The sequence below is a fragment of the Taudactylus pleione genome, unplaced genomic scaffold, assembly GCF_031769625.1.
Source record: "Taudactylus pleione unplaced genomic scaffold, aTauple2 ptg000536l, whole genome shotgun sequence".
NCBI classification, from domain to species: domain Eukaryota; kingdom Metazoa; phylum Chordata; class Amphibia; order Anura; family Myobatrachidae; genus Taudactylus; species Taudactylus pleione.
Window position 1 is genome coordinate 1,815,564 of NW_028284938.1, and position 18,267 is coordinate 1,833,830.

The following is an 18,267-nucleotide window of genomic DNA, read 5'->3' on the forward strand; positions in this document are numbered from 1 at the left end:
GGACACCAAGAACTGTAAAGATAACATTGCTAATGCTGAGTAAAATATTGCTTAGTTGCATATGGTAGCATACTTCATGGCATTTTAATTGCAAATCATAGGAACTGTGCCTTTGACAACATTCCTGCTTATATTCAGCAGCGAACCTGTAAGATGTTTGATATATATGCAATGGAACTGCTCATTAAAACAAAGATTAGACACATGTACATGTTGAAAACAAAACAAACACTTACTGACATCGCTGGAAAAAGTCCACCGTTTCAGGATGGAAGGCATTTGGGGAAAATAATTGAGTTTTACATTCAGAAACAAAATACATAAACATAACAGTACACATAAAAATGAAAACTGACTAATATTACTTGGTAAAAGGTTTCTCTAAATTTAGATAAGTTTAATTGAAAGGTTTATATGAAACCCAGACCACGTTTACTAAATGTAGTCATTTTAACCTTCCTTCTGTGTATTTCATCAAAACTTTTAGTGTTTATCTTTAAGAAAGAGAATATTTAAATTGCCCAGGGATACAACAAATTGTTCTTGTAGATGGAACTGCATCCTGTGCACAGCCAAATAGTGCCGTAATAGACAGGCAAAATTGCTGTGAAAATGTCATGCAATGCAAGTGTGTACATTTCATAGAGGTTTAGTTCTGGCAAAACAATCCACTTCCACTTTTACTTTGCCAACTAGTATCTATGTGAAGAAATACAATTCCAGATGTTGACCGTAAAGTGTAATTGAAACCCGAGACCTAGGACATCTTGGCCACCAACATCACCAGTTTTCACTCGCACTCCACAGAAGTGCCTATACAACCTAGGGACGTGCGTAGCTGGACATTATGGCAGTACATCGTCAAGAATTTAATTTTCCCTATTAGTAGAGCTTTACTGATGACAGTCAATGTATTGTGCTGTGAAGTGTGATGTGGCTAGGATAGGTCTGGGAATAAATTGCCAAATTCTGCCTGCAAAACCTGCACGACTGAGCAGTTAGAGAGGAATATTCTGTAGAACAGCTTTAAAAATGTCACTTTAATTTTTTAGGTGAAAATTACAAACAGAACGTAAAAAGATAAAATAATACAATTACATAATAATAAAAAATGCTGCAACTAGCCTATGAGCACTTGTGCTTGGATCACTTTTTGTCTGGGAGTAGTGGCATGCCTTTTTTAATTAAACAATCTTTTTATATACACAACAAATGACCATGCTCATGGTGATGAGGATCTTCCAGGGGTAGCGCACCCATAATGGATACCATTACCTACAGCCACATTCACTGCTCTGTCCACCTCTATGTAGAGAACGATTATGGGAATACGTCTCCTCTGTATTCAATCAATGCATTGAAGCCGCTACTCCTCCCCCTGTTCCGTGCAAGTCAGTGATGAGTATAATATTAACACACCGATGTGCATCACGCACATGAGCAGTACGAAAAACATTCTACACTTAAAACAGGCTTTGTGTCCAACTCTACATAAAGCCCAGGGTGGCAGATTCTGACATTTAGACAATCCCCAAGAGGCCAGTGCTATATCCAATTTAGCCCTACATGTGTGACCAAATCAAAAAGGTCTGGCCCCAGCATCCAAAAGGCACAGATGATGACTGCATACATGGTCATTGGTGGTCATTGAAAGCGCTCTCTCTGCTAATTGTAGTCCAAGCTGGCAGTCCCTGGGGGAGAAAGCACCTCATCCTGGTACTGACTGTCCAGCTGTAACTATCAGGGAGGGAAGCCACTGCCAGGCTGTCACTGTGGTGGCAGATTTCACTGGGGGGATCTGCAATCTTAATTCTATACCAGAAATACTAAGGAATACTGTAATTCTGCAACACGTGACATATACATATTTAATTGTGCAAATAATACATCAGTCACAGGGCCTGATTCAGATATGTACATAAACACGAAGGTTTACATACATATCCGATGGTAGTACATCTGCACGTGTGCAGGACCCGTTCTGGGCATGTGCAGAATGGGACCTGTGATCACAGATGGTGATCCGGGGCAGCATCTATGGACGATGCACTGGATTGTAGATGTATGCTGAAGGTGTCCATTTCCCACATCCTGTGCATTAGCATATTAGTAGGACGGTATTGCACAGCCGCTTCCTCCTTCCTGAATCAGGCCCATAGTTTTTAATGGAACCTACACACACACACACACATGTATACTTCTGTATGTACATATATATATATATATATATATATATATATATATACGCACACACATATATCTGTATGTGTGTGTTCCATTAAAAACGGTGACTGATATATTACATTGTTTAAATGACATGTATCATCATTAATTATTTTTTATAGGAAACATTCAAAGAACAATGGATCTGATTGAGAGGTGGACGCAAATGGCTTCTTAGCTGCGATCCAGTACTAAGTGTGCTTGAAAAACATGCAAATGTTGCAGCCACATAGCTTTGTATTGAATCGCCCATTGACTGCTCCTCATGTCTGTTGCTTGGAGAAGGGATGCAACCATCAGACTCACATCAGTTGATAGTCAACCATAGGAGCAGCCCTATGGTCATGCAGAATGGTTGTGGGAACAGAGACACCGGAGCCATTTTTACTACATACAAGATCACAATCACAGTTTGTGACCCTGAAACGGTGGTGACAAGCCTGCATTTCAGCTGCCACTCCCTCGTCACCTCCCGCAAGCATTCTCTGACTGTCAATCACACTCACTGCGACCACTGACGGTAATGAAACTTGACGCATGCGCAGTGCGACTCATACTCATGTGCAGACAACCAATAATCACTGAACTGTGAAAACATCTGCATTGTGTCCAATTACAATCCTCAATTTGGGCAAATCTACCATTTGAGTACCATCCCAAAGCAGGAATAAGAATGAGATAATTTTTTTAAATTTCTATCCTTAATAACAAACAATAATACACTATAACTGTGGAAGTACCTGTCTGTAACTTGAAGTGAATGCTCCTTGATAAGCTACAATTCCTGATGAAATTAGGATATCTCCAGTCAGGTTAATATAAAGTTTTCCAAGCTGTACTGCAGTTTGACTCCATCTTGTTTTCTCCCCACCTAGTCCTCCAATCAACTGTTCTGCACGATCAAGTTTTTTGCTGCACAAATCAACCTGAAAATAATATTTTCTTATTAATTTAAAAAGCAACAGAAAAATCACATTGGAGCTTTTCTGTACTAAATCTCACATAGAAAGCATTCATTTACCATCCATATATCTTCCTATGTACAGTAAAATGTACTGAAAAACAAGTTGGTGGTTAATACTATGACTAACTCTCTTAATATTGTCCTCCCTGAGTTGAAACAGTACATTCATTCAAGTTTGGTTCAGGGTAACAGGCTAAATATAACCCAGGAACAATAGTAGATTTGAAACAGATTATAAATGAATAGAAATCTCCAGTGACAATTCCCTCTTTAGATGCTGAGAAAGAATTTTAAAAAAGCTGGATGTTTATGTTCCAAACCCTAAAATCCTTTTATATACACAGGAGATTTATTCATGGGCATTAAAGCTTTGTATTTTAATCCTACCACTAAAATCATGAATAACAACACTCAATCCAAAACCGTTCCAATAAGTAATGGACATGCCCTCTATCTCCCCTGATTTTTGCCTTGGTCATACTGTAAGTCTCACAGTTCCCACTTCTTCAGATAACATACTCTTATCTCATGCACCCTCAGGTGTCGCTTGCAAACTTCCATAGATTGACCTCTAACTTTGGCACAGTTTCCTGATGCAAAATTATATTTCCAAAATGTAAAGCCATGCTCCTTCACAAATCAGGGATAGTCATCAAGTCAGTCAGTTTTACTGTACATTTAAGTGGGAAAAACAGGATAAAATATTTAGGCGTGTCCATTACATCCTCATACTACTAGTCCCACCAGGAGATCCTTCTAAACTAATCTCTAGACCAAAAAAACACATTTCTACTTGCTATATATGGTTTACATGGAGATGTTTTATAAAATCGTGACTGGATAAGATCAAAGCAATTAAAATGATTATTATGCTAAATCTTTTATATTTATTTCACACCCTTTCTGTTAAAGTCCCATATATAGTATTTAAGATCCATGGGTTATATTCTTCTATCTTGTCCTCCAAAATTATTAGCAACCTCCCATTTATTAGCAGCAGTAAAATCTCCAATACCTAAAAACTGGAAGCAATGTGATCCTCAATATGATTCTCCTTCTAAGTCAGCTCTTAAAAGCTGTATGGAGAACATAGTGCATTATCTGCAAGCTAAACAATCAAAGTATGATGGACAGAGAAATGCGTTAGCAGGACCACCCACATCCCAGACAATTCTAATTGCAACCTGGTTCATTGCACTACCAACAAAGAAATGCACTCCGGTCCTACTGAGCCACACCTACCCAAAATTCCTCCAGGAGTACAGACATACCCCAAACGGGGCGGCACAAAGCTGCAGGAAGCGCTAGTTCTCCGGCTGAAACACCACCACTCTCCCTTCACAGGACTGCACAGAGCTGCAGGAATTATTTCCCTCTCAAGTACATCTTTACTGGGAGATATGGACATATACCTTAGGATACGGTACTTAGGATACGGTAATCCATCTATGTTACCTACATGCAGGTTAGTTGGACTGTTTTTGAACCAGCGGTTCTCCTTTCATTGTTGGGACATTTTATGCAGATTTTAAGCAGATTTGTAGTCATTTAACAGTATATATTTTCCTGTATATATGAGTATATGCAAGATACATTTATTAACCAATAAATTCTGATTTATTCCTTTGATCCATTGAGTGCAGTGGCTTTGCCTACCTACAGTAGCTTTGTGCAGTTTCTATTTTTTATATGTAGATACAATCAAAGTATGATGCCATATGCACCATGTGTTTTTTATAGACCAGCGAAATGTGCACAATCTCTAAATAAACTATCTCTGCCCTAAAACTATAACAGTAGCTACTGTCCTTTCATAGTCAGCAAATTTCCTGCCAAGGGCATTATATTAGAAGTTGGGGGCTGTCTACAATTTACTGTCTGTGAAGCAGGAAACAGTGGCATGCACAATGCACCTGGAAAATTCAACACTGTGCCCGTGCACACACACACCTATTGCTAGAGGCGCCAACTTTCTGGAGATTTCCTCGGAAAGATGAAGCATGCACAGAGGATATTAAAAACACTGGCAATATGCCAGAGTCTGTGCCGTTTCCTGTGCCATTGCCATCTCTCCAAAAACATCACCAGAAAGCTGGTGCTGCCGGTAGCAAATGAGGGCGACCATTGGTGTATCTAATAATGGGTGCAGGTCACACTTTTCCTGGTGATTTGCGCATGTGCAGCAGAGATGTCTACAGGAACATAGTGCAGGCGACATGTTCCCGGAGACCTGCGCATGTGCAGAAGACGCTGGCACAAAGCCAGGGTTTACCGCGCTGCTGGAGACGAGGGGGCCCAAACGGAGGCTGCACCCGGGCCCCCTCCTCTCTTGCACAATGGTATATCTGTTGGGTGCATGGTGCACCTACGATAGATTCGCTAATGATTCCTGCTTTGAAGACAGTAAATTAGATTCTCATTTATGTACTGTGGGCCTGATTCAGAGTTGTACAATATGCAGATGTTTTCGCAGTTGAGTGATTATCGGGAAACTGCACAGTGCGCATGTGTCAAAATACTTTACTATAGTCGCTTGCTACGGACCGCGTCTGGGGGACGTAACGGTAAGTGGAGGTAAAAACACAGGCATGTCGTTGCATGCGTCTGCGATCCCGTATGCAGGAAACATGGCTTCGGCATCTGACTTTCCCATGGCCAGCCTGCAGGACCGTAGATTTACTCTTTACTGCTACAACGGAATGACTTCTGATGGGTGCTGAAATTTATTACGCAGATGCTTGGATTTGCAAACCTGCTGGTGGGCATATAAATACCTCTCCCGGCAGCTGCAACATTTTTGAAGAGCAGCTGCTTACACTTACGCAGCTGCAATGCCAATAGTGTACTTCCCTGAATCAGGCCCTATGTCTGTTACAAAAATATAATACCTTTGTACATATATAGGTAAACAACTACATTTAATATTTAAAAACTCTGTGCTCTTATTTTTTGTACATGTAACTCTTCCTCCCAACCATTAATCCCCAACCTGCAGTTCCCCTCCCTAATCTTATCTCCCCCCTGGCCCCTACACTAAACTGGATATTGTTAAAATATGCAACAAAAAGATTTTAATGATACAAATGCAATTTTATTTAATCAATAAGTAAAAACCTATCTAAAGAAAGGGTTGGTGGCTTTGTGTGGACTGGATTAACACTGAATGTAAGAAAATAAATTAAATATTTCAATAAAATATTGGGAACACTAAGGGCTGGATTCAATTAGCAGCGAAAATTCGCGGTTTGCCGAAAAATTTTCACAGGTGTGAACCTTTCACACAAAAATGCACACTTTTTTATCATATTTCCACACTTATGCAAATATGCATGAAACAACCATCTGACATAATTTAAGAACCCCAAATACTTTTATTAGGGCCACTAATACACTTCTACAATGATTACTTATGTCAGTTACCTATTTTAAGGGCTACAGACACATTTCCTCAAATTCACCTGTACTTTTCACTAGTCACTCCATGAACAGTTTTCGTGCAAATGTGTTTTCGCGTCTTTTGTAATTGGATAGTGTGAAAAATAGGAGCGTGCATAGACAAAAGACACAAAAATATCTCACCAAAACACGCAAATAGTGCAAAAATTTCTCAGACGTTAAGTTTTCGCGTCTAATTGAATTCTCCCCTAAATCTGATCACTATCTTAGCATCAGCGTAAGTTATCTCCAGAACTATACTATGCAAAACCAAGTCTAGGCTCTACAACCTCTCATTTACCTAAGGTAAAGAACAACAGCTCTGTATTGGGAACTACTGTGCAATGGATCTGAAGGTTCTGAGTGAGACCAGTTAGGTACAAAAAGGAACAATGTAATTATGCATAGCTGCATTCATTCTTCTTACTTGTTTTTTGTTTTTTTCATTAAACGTGATCCATTGTAAGGAGGAGGTAGATAAACTATGTTAAACTTTTATCTACAGATGGGTCCACATATATCTAGCCTCCTGGCGTGTTAAACAGCCCTTCTAATTGCACCATGCCGTGGTGTGACTCAGTAGTGCCAAGCATATTTTCGTGCTTCGTTATGCCTTCAAATGTGTCTTATTCGCACAACGATGAATAGATAGCACAAGCAGCTGCCGATTATTAAAATAATATGCAGCATGCCTATGTTCTCTGTGTATCTGTGGGTGTATCTGCATGTTAAACACTACGTTACAGTGTTTCAGCCACTGACACTGTAACGTAGCATTTCACATTCAGATACACCCGTGCTCACTCAGAGAAAATAGGCATGATGCATATCATTTTAATCAGCAGAAGCTGATTGTGCTATATAGTTGCATCGTCGTGCAAATAAGACGTAAACAGGCATACAAAAAGACACTCTGCGCTACCGAGTCACACTGAGCTCCTGCATTGTGTGGCGTGACTTGTGGCGCACGGAAAGTAGATGTATGTGGGCACATCTGTAAGTACAGTATTATAAAAATAGATATCTAAATAATACATCTTCCACTCAGAACTGTATGAATACTAACAGTATTGTGAAATCCAGCTAAGAAAGTAGATGAATTCTATATTCATTGGAAATGTATGTATGTGTTTACAGTGTTCACATTATACTGCAATTGATTACAAGGAGAGATTACTGAGAGAGAGGGAAAACATCATCAATATAAACAGTACCCAAACTAGCTGTTAGGTAAACGGAACACAAACCCTTGGTGCCAATAAGTATTAACTTTTATTGGAGCTCATCAATCCTTCTGTGCAGAGGCACATATTTAATGGCAGCTAATTTGTGAGTTGAAGCCCCAAGAAAATAATTTATATGACGTGTCTACACATTACACTCTGTTAAGTATGTCAGTTAAGATTCTTATCACATTATACTAGAATGACAAAAAATATTACTCAGAATAGACAGTTATTATATCACCAGCCTACAATAGCTAATATCTAAAAGCTTAACCTCATTAGAATGAATGCAGTCACCTGATATTAATCCACTACAGCCAAATATCTTTCTCTATTTCTGAGAATTAAAACATGACTATTACATTAATAACCTACAGATCTCATTACAATGTAGGTTTTTCTAAGCAAATAAGCGGTGTCAGTTCTGATGTGTTAATGTTATTGTATGTGTAATTTGAGCAAAACAAAACTTCAATTCTAAGCAAAACACTAAGGGAATAATTGATACCTCTTTCACACTGCCAACCCGGGTCGCACCCGGGATTTTGTACACGGATCTATCCAGGTGAGACCCCTTTCAGACTGGCGGCCCGACCCGGCTTATTGCCGGATCGATGACGTCACCACCATCACGTGCTGCTCTACACTACAGGTCCAAGATGTTCCAGATACACTACACTACATGTCTAAGGTGTTCCAGACAGGGCCATTGAGAAAGCCTTGATGCTTTCAGTTTGTGTACTAATCTGGACAATTGGACTTGCATTCAACTCTCCATAAGCCCCTACAGGTTCAAAGTATGAACATACAATACACTACATGTACACTTGAAATGAAGATAGACTACATGTCCAAGGTGTACCAGATAAACTACACTACATGTCCAAGGTGTACCAGATAAACTACACTACATGTCCAAGGTGTACCAGGTACACTAGTTTAAGATACATTACAGTACATGTCCAAGGTGTACCAGGTACACTAGTTTAAGATACATTACAGTACATGTCCAAGGTGTTTCAGATATATTACAGTACATGTCCAAGAAGTTCCAGATGCTCTAAACTACAGGTCCAAGATGTTTCAGATACACTACAATACAATACATGTCTAAGGTGTTCCAGACAGGGCCATTGAGAAAGCCTTGGGGCCCGGGTACTGAAGGGGGCATGGTACACATTGGATACATCACAGTAAATCATGCTTGCCTACTTTTGAAAATGCATTTCATGGATATTGTGAAAGCATCACCTATGAGCACAGCAGTAAAGTGGGCGTGTCTGCTGCATCTGAGAGGCGTGTCTCCCATATCCACTAATATCCACTATCCACTATGCGCCTGATTCAGAGCCGCTCGTAAGCGGCCGCTCGTTCGCTCCGAGCGATGTTTGCCCAACTGCGCATGCGTACGGATAGTAATACGCATGCGCGAACCAGTCAGTGCGGCCGAAAATCGTTTGTTCACTAAATAGCGAATGCCTGCTATTTTGAGTGACAGAATGAGGCGTATGTGGGTGGTAACAGGGGAAGGTGCTTGAAAACGGGGAGTGGAGATCCGAACGCAGGCGTGCTTAAAGGTCAAAACGGGCGTTTTAAGGGTGTGCATAACTAATACAGGAGCGTCATTGACCACGTCACTGGGTTATTGTATAGCCAGAACTGCTCGCAAGATTGTGGTAGCAAAAACCAACCACAAGAATAGCGAGCAGTTCATACGCTGGTCGATGTACTCGATTAATCTATTAAATAGCGGACATGACGTAGGATGCGAGCGGCCAGGGGGCGTATTTTTCCAAAAAACGACCGCAAGTTTTGTTCGCTCGTTCAGACCTAGAGGCATGACCAGACCGCAAAGAGCGAACGGTTCATTTGAATAGCCACCCCTATTTTCTGGACGAGCGAGCGCTAATTGCGTCCGGCTCTGAATCAGGCCCTATATCCACATATCCACTAATGAACAACTTAACGATAACGACATCATTATCGTTCATTATACCATGCAGTGGATATTGTGCCCACACTGAGCGATATGTCGTTCAGTGTAGGCACCCTCCCTCATCCCCGAACATGCACAACCTGATTATATCGTCAGGTTGGGCAATATGTTCAGGTGATGACAGATGCCGACAACGACCACGATTAATTCACTGAACAATTACGATGTCGTTATCGTTCAATCGGCCTTTATATCGTGTAGTGGATATGCGCCTTAAGTAAGATCTATTTGTTGATGAAAACACACTGATACTTTCCATAAATGTATGTAGACATAGGGATCATTGTGCCTTATATCCAATTAAGGGAAATTATACTAATGATCCCATTTGAATGTACTGTCTCTGTTTTTTTATATATACAGTCAGGTGCATAAATATTGGGACATTGACAGAATTTTCATATATTGGCCTCTATTCACCACCACAATGGCTTTGAAATGAAACAAACAAGATGTGCTTTAACTGTAGACTTTCAGATTTAATTTGAGGGTAATTACATCCAAATCAGGTGAACGGTGTAGGAATTACAACGGTTTCTATATGTGCCTCCCACTTTTTAAGGGGCCAAAAGTAATGGGACAAACTAAACAATCCTAAATCTAACTTTCACTTTTTAATACATTGTTGCAAATCCTTTGCAGGCAATTACAGCCTGAAGTCTGGAACGCATAGACATCACCAGACGCTGGGTTTCATCCCTGGTGATGCTCTGCCAGGCCTCTACTGCAAATGTCTTCAGTTCCTGCTTGTTCTTGGGGCATTTTCCCTCCAGTTTTGTCTTCAACAAGTGAAATGCATGCTCAATCGGATTCAGGTCAGGGGATTGACTTGGCCATTGCATAACATTCCACTTTTTAGCCTTAAAAAACTCTTTGGTTGCTTTTGCAGTATGCTTCGGGTCATTGTCCATCAGCACTGTGAAGCGCCGTCCAATGAGTTCTGAAGCATTTGACTGAATATGAGCATATAATATTGCCCGAAACACTTCAGAATTCATTCTGCTGCTTTTGTCAGCAGTCACATCATCAATAAATACAAGGGAACCAGTTCCATTGGCAGCCATACATGCCCACGCCATGACACTACCACCACCATGCTTCACTGATGAGGTGGTATGTTTTGGATCATGAGCAGTTCCTTTCCATCTCCATACTCTTCTCTTCCCATCACTCTGGTACAAGTTGATCTTTGTCTCATCTGTCCATAGGATGTTGTTCCAGAACTGTAATAGCTTTTTTAGATGTTGTTTGGCAAACTCTAATCTGGTCTTCCTGTTTTTGTGGCTCACCAATGGTTTACATCTTGTGGTGAACCCTCTATATTCACTCTTGTGAAGTCTTCTCTTGATTGTTGACTTTGACACATATACACCTACCTCCTGGAGAGTGTTCTTGATTTGGCCAACTGTTGTGAAGGGGTTTTTCTTCACCAGGGAAATAATTCTTCAGTCATTCACCACAGTTGTTTTCCGTGGTCTTCCGGGTCTTTTGGTGTTGCTGAGCTCTCCGATGCGTTCTTTCTTTTTAAGAATGTTCCAAACAGTTGATTTGGCCACACCTAATGTTTTTGCTATCTCTCTGATGGGTTTGTTTTGATTTTTCAGCCTAATGATGTCTTGCTTCACTGATAGTGACAGCTCTTTGGATCTCATATTGAGAGTCGACAGCAACTGATTCCAAATGCAAATGTCACACCTAGAATCAACTCCAGACCTTTTACCTGCTTAATTGATAATGAAATAACGAGGGAATAGCCCACACCTGTCCATGAAATAGCTTTTGAGTTGATAGTCCCATTACTTTTGGCCCCTTAAAAAGTGGGAGGCACATGTAGAAACCGTTGTAATTCCTACACCGTTCACCTGATTTGGATGTAATTACCCTCAAATTAAATCTGAAAGTCTGCAGTTAAAGCTCATCTTGTTTGTTTCATTTCAAAGCCATTGTGGTGGTGAATAGAGGCCAAAATATGAACATTCTGTCAATGTCCCAATATTTATGCACCTGACTGTATATATATGTGAACATCCTATTCTATTATCTGCATTATCTATAAAAAGAAAGTCAAACTGCTTATTATAAAAGCATACCTGTGACTGTGAGTAGTGTCTCTGTACACCTTGAAGAATTACTGCAGTATTTATATTAACGGTGACTTTAAATGTTAGCTTCTACATTCCCACTCCCTGTTTTCACTAAGCATATTTCCTTACCTTGCTCTCTTTGCTTCCCCAAGCTGTGCCTTGGAGAGATCATTGAGAAAAATTTGTTTCTTCTTTAAGGGGTCTATTTATTATCACTTAATTTCTACGAAAGCAGGTGAACATGAAATTTTCACCTACTTTTGTAGAAATTAAGGATCAGGGCTATTCATTATAAAGGTAATGCTGGAGATATCACTGATATCTCCTGCTTACCTACCTTTTAGCCCCGATCTCTCCCCATACACTAGTATGGGGACCTACAGTATCTTCATCAAGCTCCGAAAATACTATATTTTCGGAGTTTGACTGCGGGAGCAATCCCAATCTTCAGATGGCGTTCGCTCCTGCTCACCTCCAGGGTTGCGAAGAGGGATCCTTTCCTTCCGCTGAGGCTTTGTGCGCTTGTGTGAATTAGCGAATTAGCACTGGCGAGTCAGATGTGGCGGTGCTAAGAAAACGTTTGGGGAGACAGATGATTTTCGGATCAGCTGTTTCCGCCCTGGAGTAATGATGAATTGCTTCGGAGCTCAACCGGACCCCGATAAATAACATAATGAATAGACCCCCTAAGAACCTTGTATATGGCTCAAATCTGGTCTGTTGCATCCAATAAATAGAGAATTGCAAACATGTGACATATGCAAAGATAATGAAAATAAACAACCTTGCTTCATTAAATAAATGCATATACCTGAAATCACACAATAAAACCAGAATGATAAAATAATTGGCTTTGATAAAAGTTGCATGTATGAGCTAAACAAATTAAACTGGGCTTCAAACAGCAGAAAGAAAAAGTGAAACAGCAAGTTATGTATATGGATGATTTGCAGTTTGAAGCCTGTACCATAAATGATGACAAAGTAATTCTGGTTTTCTTTTTTTGAAAATTTACATTTTTATTAATTACTGCGAGTTTCTGTAAAATGTGAAAGCAGTGCAATACAAAGGACCACTGATGGCCGTACAGCTGCACTAGAGAATGCATCCACAACTAAAGAACAGCCATATAAATAACAAACATTGGTTTACATTGCATTTGATAGAATATTAAGGTAACCATTTGTACTATTCACTTTAGGCACAGGAAATCAGCCTCTCCATGTAACACTTCCTTTCACCCTACAATGGACTTAATGAAAATAAAGACTACTTATCTTACAAAATGTGTTCTTCATTATCATGCATTCAGATAAGAACATTTTTGTAGGTAATTGGTGTAGCCGGCTTTAGATTGAGGCAATGTAAGAATTTACAAGAGTAATTACAGTCTTATTGTAAGACGTTTGCCTGAAGCAAATGAAACCAGCATCACCATTAACAACCAATTTATTTGCACAATTTACCAGAATAAAGAAATTTGAGCTAATATCTGCTCGCACTACGCACCTGGTTCTCAAGATCTGCTTTCTTCTGTTTGTTTTCCTCAAGCTTCTCCTCCAGTTTGGCAAGTTTATCCTGTACCTCCTTCAAAGCAGCCTGTTTCTTCCTCAGACTATCCATAGCAATCTTCAGTTCACTCTCTGCTTGGTTTAACTTCACTTTTTTAGGAGCCACTACCTTGGCCACTCTAAAGTAATCACAATATTTCATGTTACATGTCAAAAGTAATTTGAACAAAGCAGTGAACACTGATTATATGGGGACATGGTCAGGGCATTTGCAGCTTTTACTTATTGGTACAGTAGATGTGCGCACCTGACTCAGTCCTTAGTGAGCATTGCTTATTTTACCTGCAGTATCACATGGATACAGCAAGGCAATTCACAGCTGCTTAGCATAGCTCTAGGTATTAGCTCCTACAGTGATCTAATTATGTTATGAACAGAATGAGTACTTCATATCACAGAAGGGTTCCTATCATAGGCGTCAGAACAGTGGTGGCAAGGGAGCGGCTCACACCTGTTCTGACGCCTATGATAGGAACCCTTCTGTGATCCTGTAAGCAAAACTATTACTTTGATGAAATATGAATAGGGACCAGGAGAGTTACAATGATTTTATGTGTGTGGGGGGGGGGGGGGGGGGCAAAAGAATTTAATTTTAGCTACCCCACCCCTCCTTCCCCCAGCAAGAAGGAGGAGGAGGCCAGCACCTCAGAAGAAGGGGTGAGCGGAACCATCAGGGAGGAGTAGGCAGGAGGCAGGGGCTGTGCACATTATAGCAATAGGCTGCTGAGCCGCAGCCCCTGCACTGCACTGAGGAAGATGTGTAACTTAAAGACCGCAAATTACACCTCCTCTGTGAAGTGCAGGGGCTGTGCAGCCTACTGCCATAAAGTACAGTCCCTGACCACCCGCAGTCGCAGCTCTACTAAAACTACCCCCCCACAAACATTTGAGAAGTAGCATTGGATGTTCAGGGGCTGTGCATAATAGCAATAGGGGGAGGCAATCCAAATACAATAAGGGTGTGTTCACATAATTGCAACACAACTACATGAATTAATGAATAGATACACCTTTATGAGGGCATATGTTTTGTGGCTGCTGGAGTGGATAACTATCAGCAGCACCAGCTAGCTGATTCTGATTGGCTCTCCACTTCATTGTACTCAATTAGCATCACAGCTAGATTATATGAAGTAGAGGCCCTTTATTTGCATTACTTATCATTTACATTTGGACTGGCAGAAAAGGACACTGCCATTCGAGTTTCAAAGGTTAACACAACAACTATATACATTTAATCTTTACTTAAATGTATTTGTAGTTAAATATATTATATATGGAAAATAAATCTCTTGCATTTATAAATAACACTGTCAAGACATTATTCAATCGTGTATATGTGGCACTTCATTACATTATTATATTGTGTAGAAATAGGGTACAGATGTGTCTTAGCCTGCCACAGACTTTGCAACTTAAGGGGCCTATCCATTACATGACTTTGTGAACAATCCGACCAAAACCAGGAGGTTTTGGTCGCATTGTTCACAAAGTCGTGTAATGGATAGCCGGCAAGAACCAGCGATGTGCATGCACGCTGGGTCCTTGCCGACCCCGACTATCTACTGAACATGCCCGTCAACCTGATGACGCTCGTTAGATTCGGCATGTTCAGAGATAGGAGGTTGGGCCCATGCAGTGAATGACGACAGTGAACGCCATTCAGTGCGGGCACCGCACCTCGGCGACCTGAAAGTCTGAACGCGAGACGTTCAGTGTTTCAGGTCGCCTAGTGGATAGGCCTCTTTAGCCGATCCAAAACATTACTCCTAAACACGTAGTACACAATAAGCAGACTAATATGTAAATTTGAGGAAAAAGTGGCAAAACGTAAGAAAAATTTAGAAAAATTGATGATAAACTATTACAGTCATATACATCAAACCATCATATTGTGATACATACCAATTTTTATCCTCTTCAACTTAAAAAACGACTGCATTATTCCCAATTTATTCGTATCTTCAGAATAAACTTAGACATAATCAGAGAGAGTACATGCCTATTATATATCTATAACATGGCTTACTGTAGGCCTAATGATATGAGTGGCAAAATTTATTAAACTTTTGTGACCCCTAGTTAAAAGACAAACTATGTAAACGTTTTGATTTAAGATTATAATATATCAGGAGGTATAAGGGGAAGTTTCTGTCAAATATTGGGAATCTCAATATAGAATATATTTGAAAAGGATCTAGCTTTCCCAGGACCAACATTTCCTTTCTATTGCATTTAAATATATAATACATTGCAATTTATTTATTCTTACTTATCATAGGAATCCATGGCAATAACCCATTTGCAAAGCCCCTCAGCAGCTGTAGATGCATTCCGGATTTTGTCTGGAACAAATTCAGCATTGGTAATATACTGCTTCCTTATGACACTCATGTAAGCTGCTGGGATATTGTCCTTATCATATTCGTGAAGAGACTGAAGAAATTTCATATCACTGAGTACTCTCTTCGCTGGACCCCAGAAATCTTCAATCCTTCGTCCAGAACCAGTGGGGTCAGGGATTTTATCAGGTTTCACTCCTTTCAGAATGCAAATTGCCTCCATGACCAGCTTCACTCCAGCAGGGGGACTTTTCATAGACTTCACCACTGTAATGTCCTAAATTGATATAAAATACTGTATCATTTCTGAATTTCTATGCAGATTGTATTTAATGAGGTGTTCTTACTGGAGTTCTAGAAATGTGATGGGGCAGCTCAAATCAAGGAAACATTTCAGAAATAAGAACATGACATTTATCACGTAAATATGAATATCTACTCAAAATATTCAATTATTCAGCTGTATGACAATTCAGCACAGATGGAAAATTCCAAGCATTCATTTAGATAAAGCCAAAATAATAATAATAATAATAATAATAATAATAATAAAATTATTATTATTATTATTATTATTATTATTATTATTATTATTATTATTATTATTATAAACCTGGTTTACCCTGTGGTTAATGCTCACTGTTTCTCACACAACGATTTTTTTGTCTCTAAATGTTAAGTACTGTATAATACAAAGCAGACAAAAATGATAACATCTTTTTGTAAGAGGAAATGTTTAGTAGTTGTAAAATATATTTTTTTTTAATCTAAACTTTTGGCAAATTGAAAAGGTAAAATTTGCAACATTTTGACAGGTAGTCTTTGTTTGAAAAGCTATTTTAACAGATATTGTAAATGTTAGTTTACGAAATTGAGTATTGTCTACCAATCAGATAATGGGGGAGATGTATCAAACATTGGAAAGAAATAAAGTGGAGAAGTTGTGCAAAGCAACCAATCATCGGCTGTCATTTATCTAGCGTAGTCTTTGAAATGACAGTTAGATGCTGATTGGTTGCTTTGGGCAACTACTCCACTTAGGGCTTGATTTAGACGTGCGCAAATCCCGTTGTAAATGCTTTTTTGTACACAACAGCTGTGCACAATATGCAAATGCCACAGCCGCTTAGACTTGCATTGAGACGCCCATGTACGTCTTCGCAAATCCAAGCAATAGCATACAAAACCACAGATCAGTCCGAAAACTGTGTATGAGTCGCCACCCTGTTGCCTCCCACAAACGGTCCCTGTCTGTCAATCACTTTGTGAATAAATCCTTACTGTAAGAGACAATGGAAATCCATCGGGTTTGCGTTTACAGTATCTCTGAAACTGGCCCTTTATATCTCCCCAAGGCTTAATACATCACCCCTAATGGGAATCCAGTTATAAAAGTTGCCATTAAACCATAAAGGGCCTTATTCTGAGTTATGAGTAAATGAAACTGAGCCCAACTCAGAATCAGGCCCTTTAAAGATATCTTTACTGGACAAGAACCTAGACCACGCTGTATATATGAAAGAATCTTACGTCACAGAATGACTCAATATATCCAGTTTTAGTGAACAGAGAAGAAAAATAGACACAGGACTCCAACTAATAAAGTCCACCTGCAGCTGACCTGAAATACACAGCACAAACAGTTGCTTTGGGAAACACTGGATGGACTAAAGATTGGCATTACCCTCAATCTGATACAGTATTGATTGGTTGCTATCATGGAGAGCAATACAAGTTATTAGCACCTTTAATAAAACCTATAAAGACATTACTTTATCCAGTGAAAGCAGCATTGTATTTGGTCTTGTACTTGTAGGTAGCTAATTAGATACTTTTGGGATGATAATGATGGAGGTGCAAAGGGAGACACAAATTGATACACCTGGGCCTCCCTTTCCCATGTATCAGCCACAGCTAGAGCAGTAGCACTGCTGAAGTCACCAATCATATCCTGTACTGTGACCTACAGCAATTGTCTTTAGATGTTGTGTACTATCTGGCTCCTAGCTTTAGGGAACAGCAGTGATAAGAGTGCTGGGCTTTTAATGTCAACTGTACCACCCACTTATCCTACCTATTTATGTGCATTCTCAAATAAAACTGATTTGATATTTGTGCTACAGCTATATAGGTATATGATTAGCACTATCACCTGAAATAATCTAAGGGCCGTATTCAATTAAACGGCTGTGTTTTTAGCCATTGGCGAACATGGACGTTTTTTGACAAATAAACGGCAATATTTTCGCCAAAAAAACAGGCGAAAACGCAATTGGCGAAAAAAAACTGGAGTAAAGTTTTCTCCATCCCAGACCAGCCGAAAAAAAATGCAAAATCCCTATTTTTGGCAAAAAATGTAGAGATTTCTTTCAGAACTCTTTAGACAGCCCCCCTAATGATAAATTACCCCAAATAAATGTTGTAAG

At 39.7% G+C, this 18,267-nt stretch overlaps 1 protein-coding gene across 1 annotated transcript in view; it reads right to left on the minus strand.

The window, feature by feature from the left end:
- The window catches only part of DNAH7 (dynein axonemal heavy chain 7), a 482,851-nt gene that overhangs the window by 212,234 nt on the left and 252,350 nt on the right, over nucleotides 1–18,267 (minus strand). The window contains exons 41-43 of the mRNA XM_088451023.1: nucleotides 15,772–16,118; nucleotides 13,438–13,618; nucleotides 2,964–3,149 (exon numbers count right to left, since the gene is read on the minus strand). Coding sequence (XP_088307149.1) covers nucleotides 2,964–3,149; nucleotides 13,438–13,618; nucleotides 15,772–16,118 — 714 coding nt within the window. The remainder of the gene's footprint in view (nucleotides 1–2,963; nucleotides 3,150–13,437; nucleotides 13,619–15,771; nucleotides 16,119–18,267) is intronic.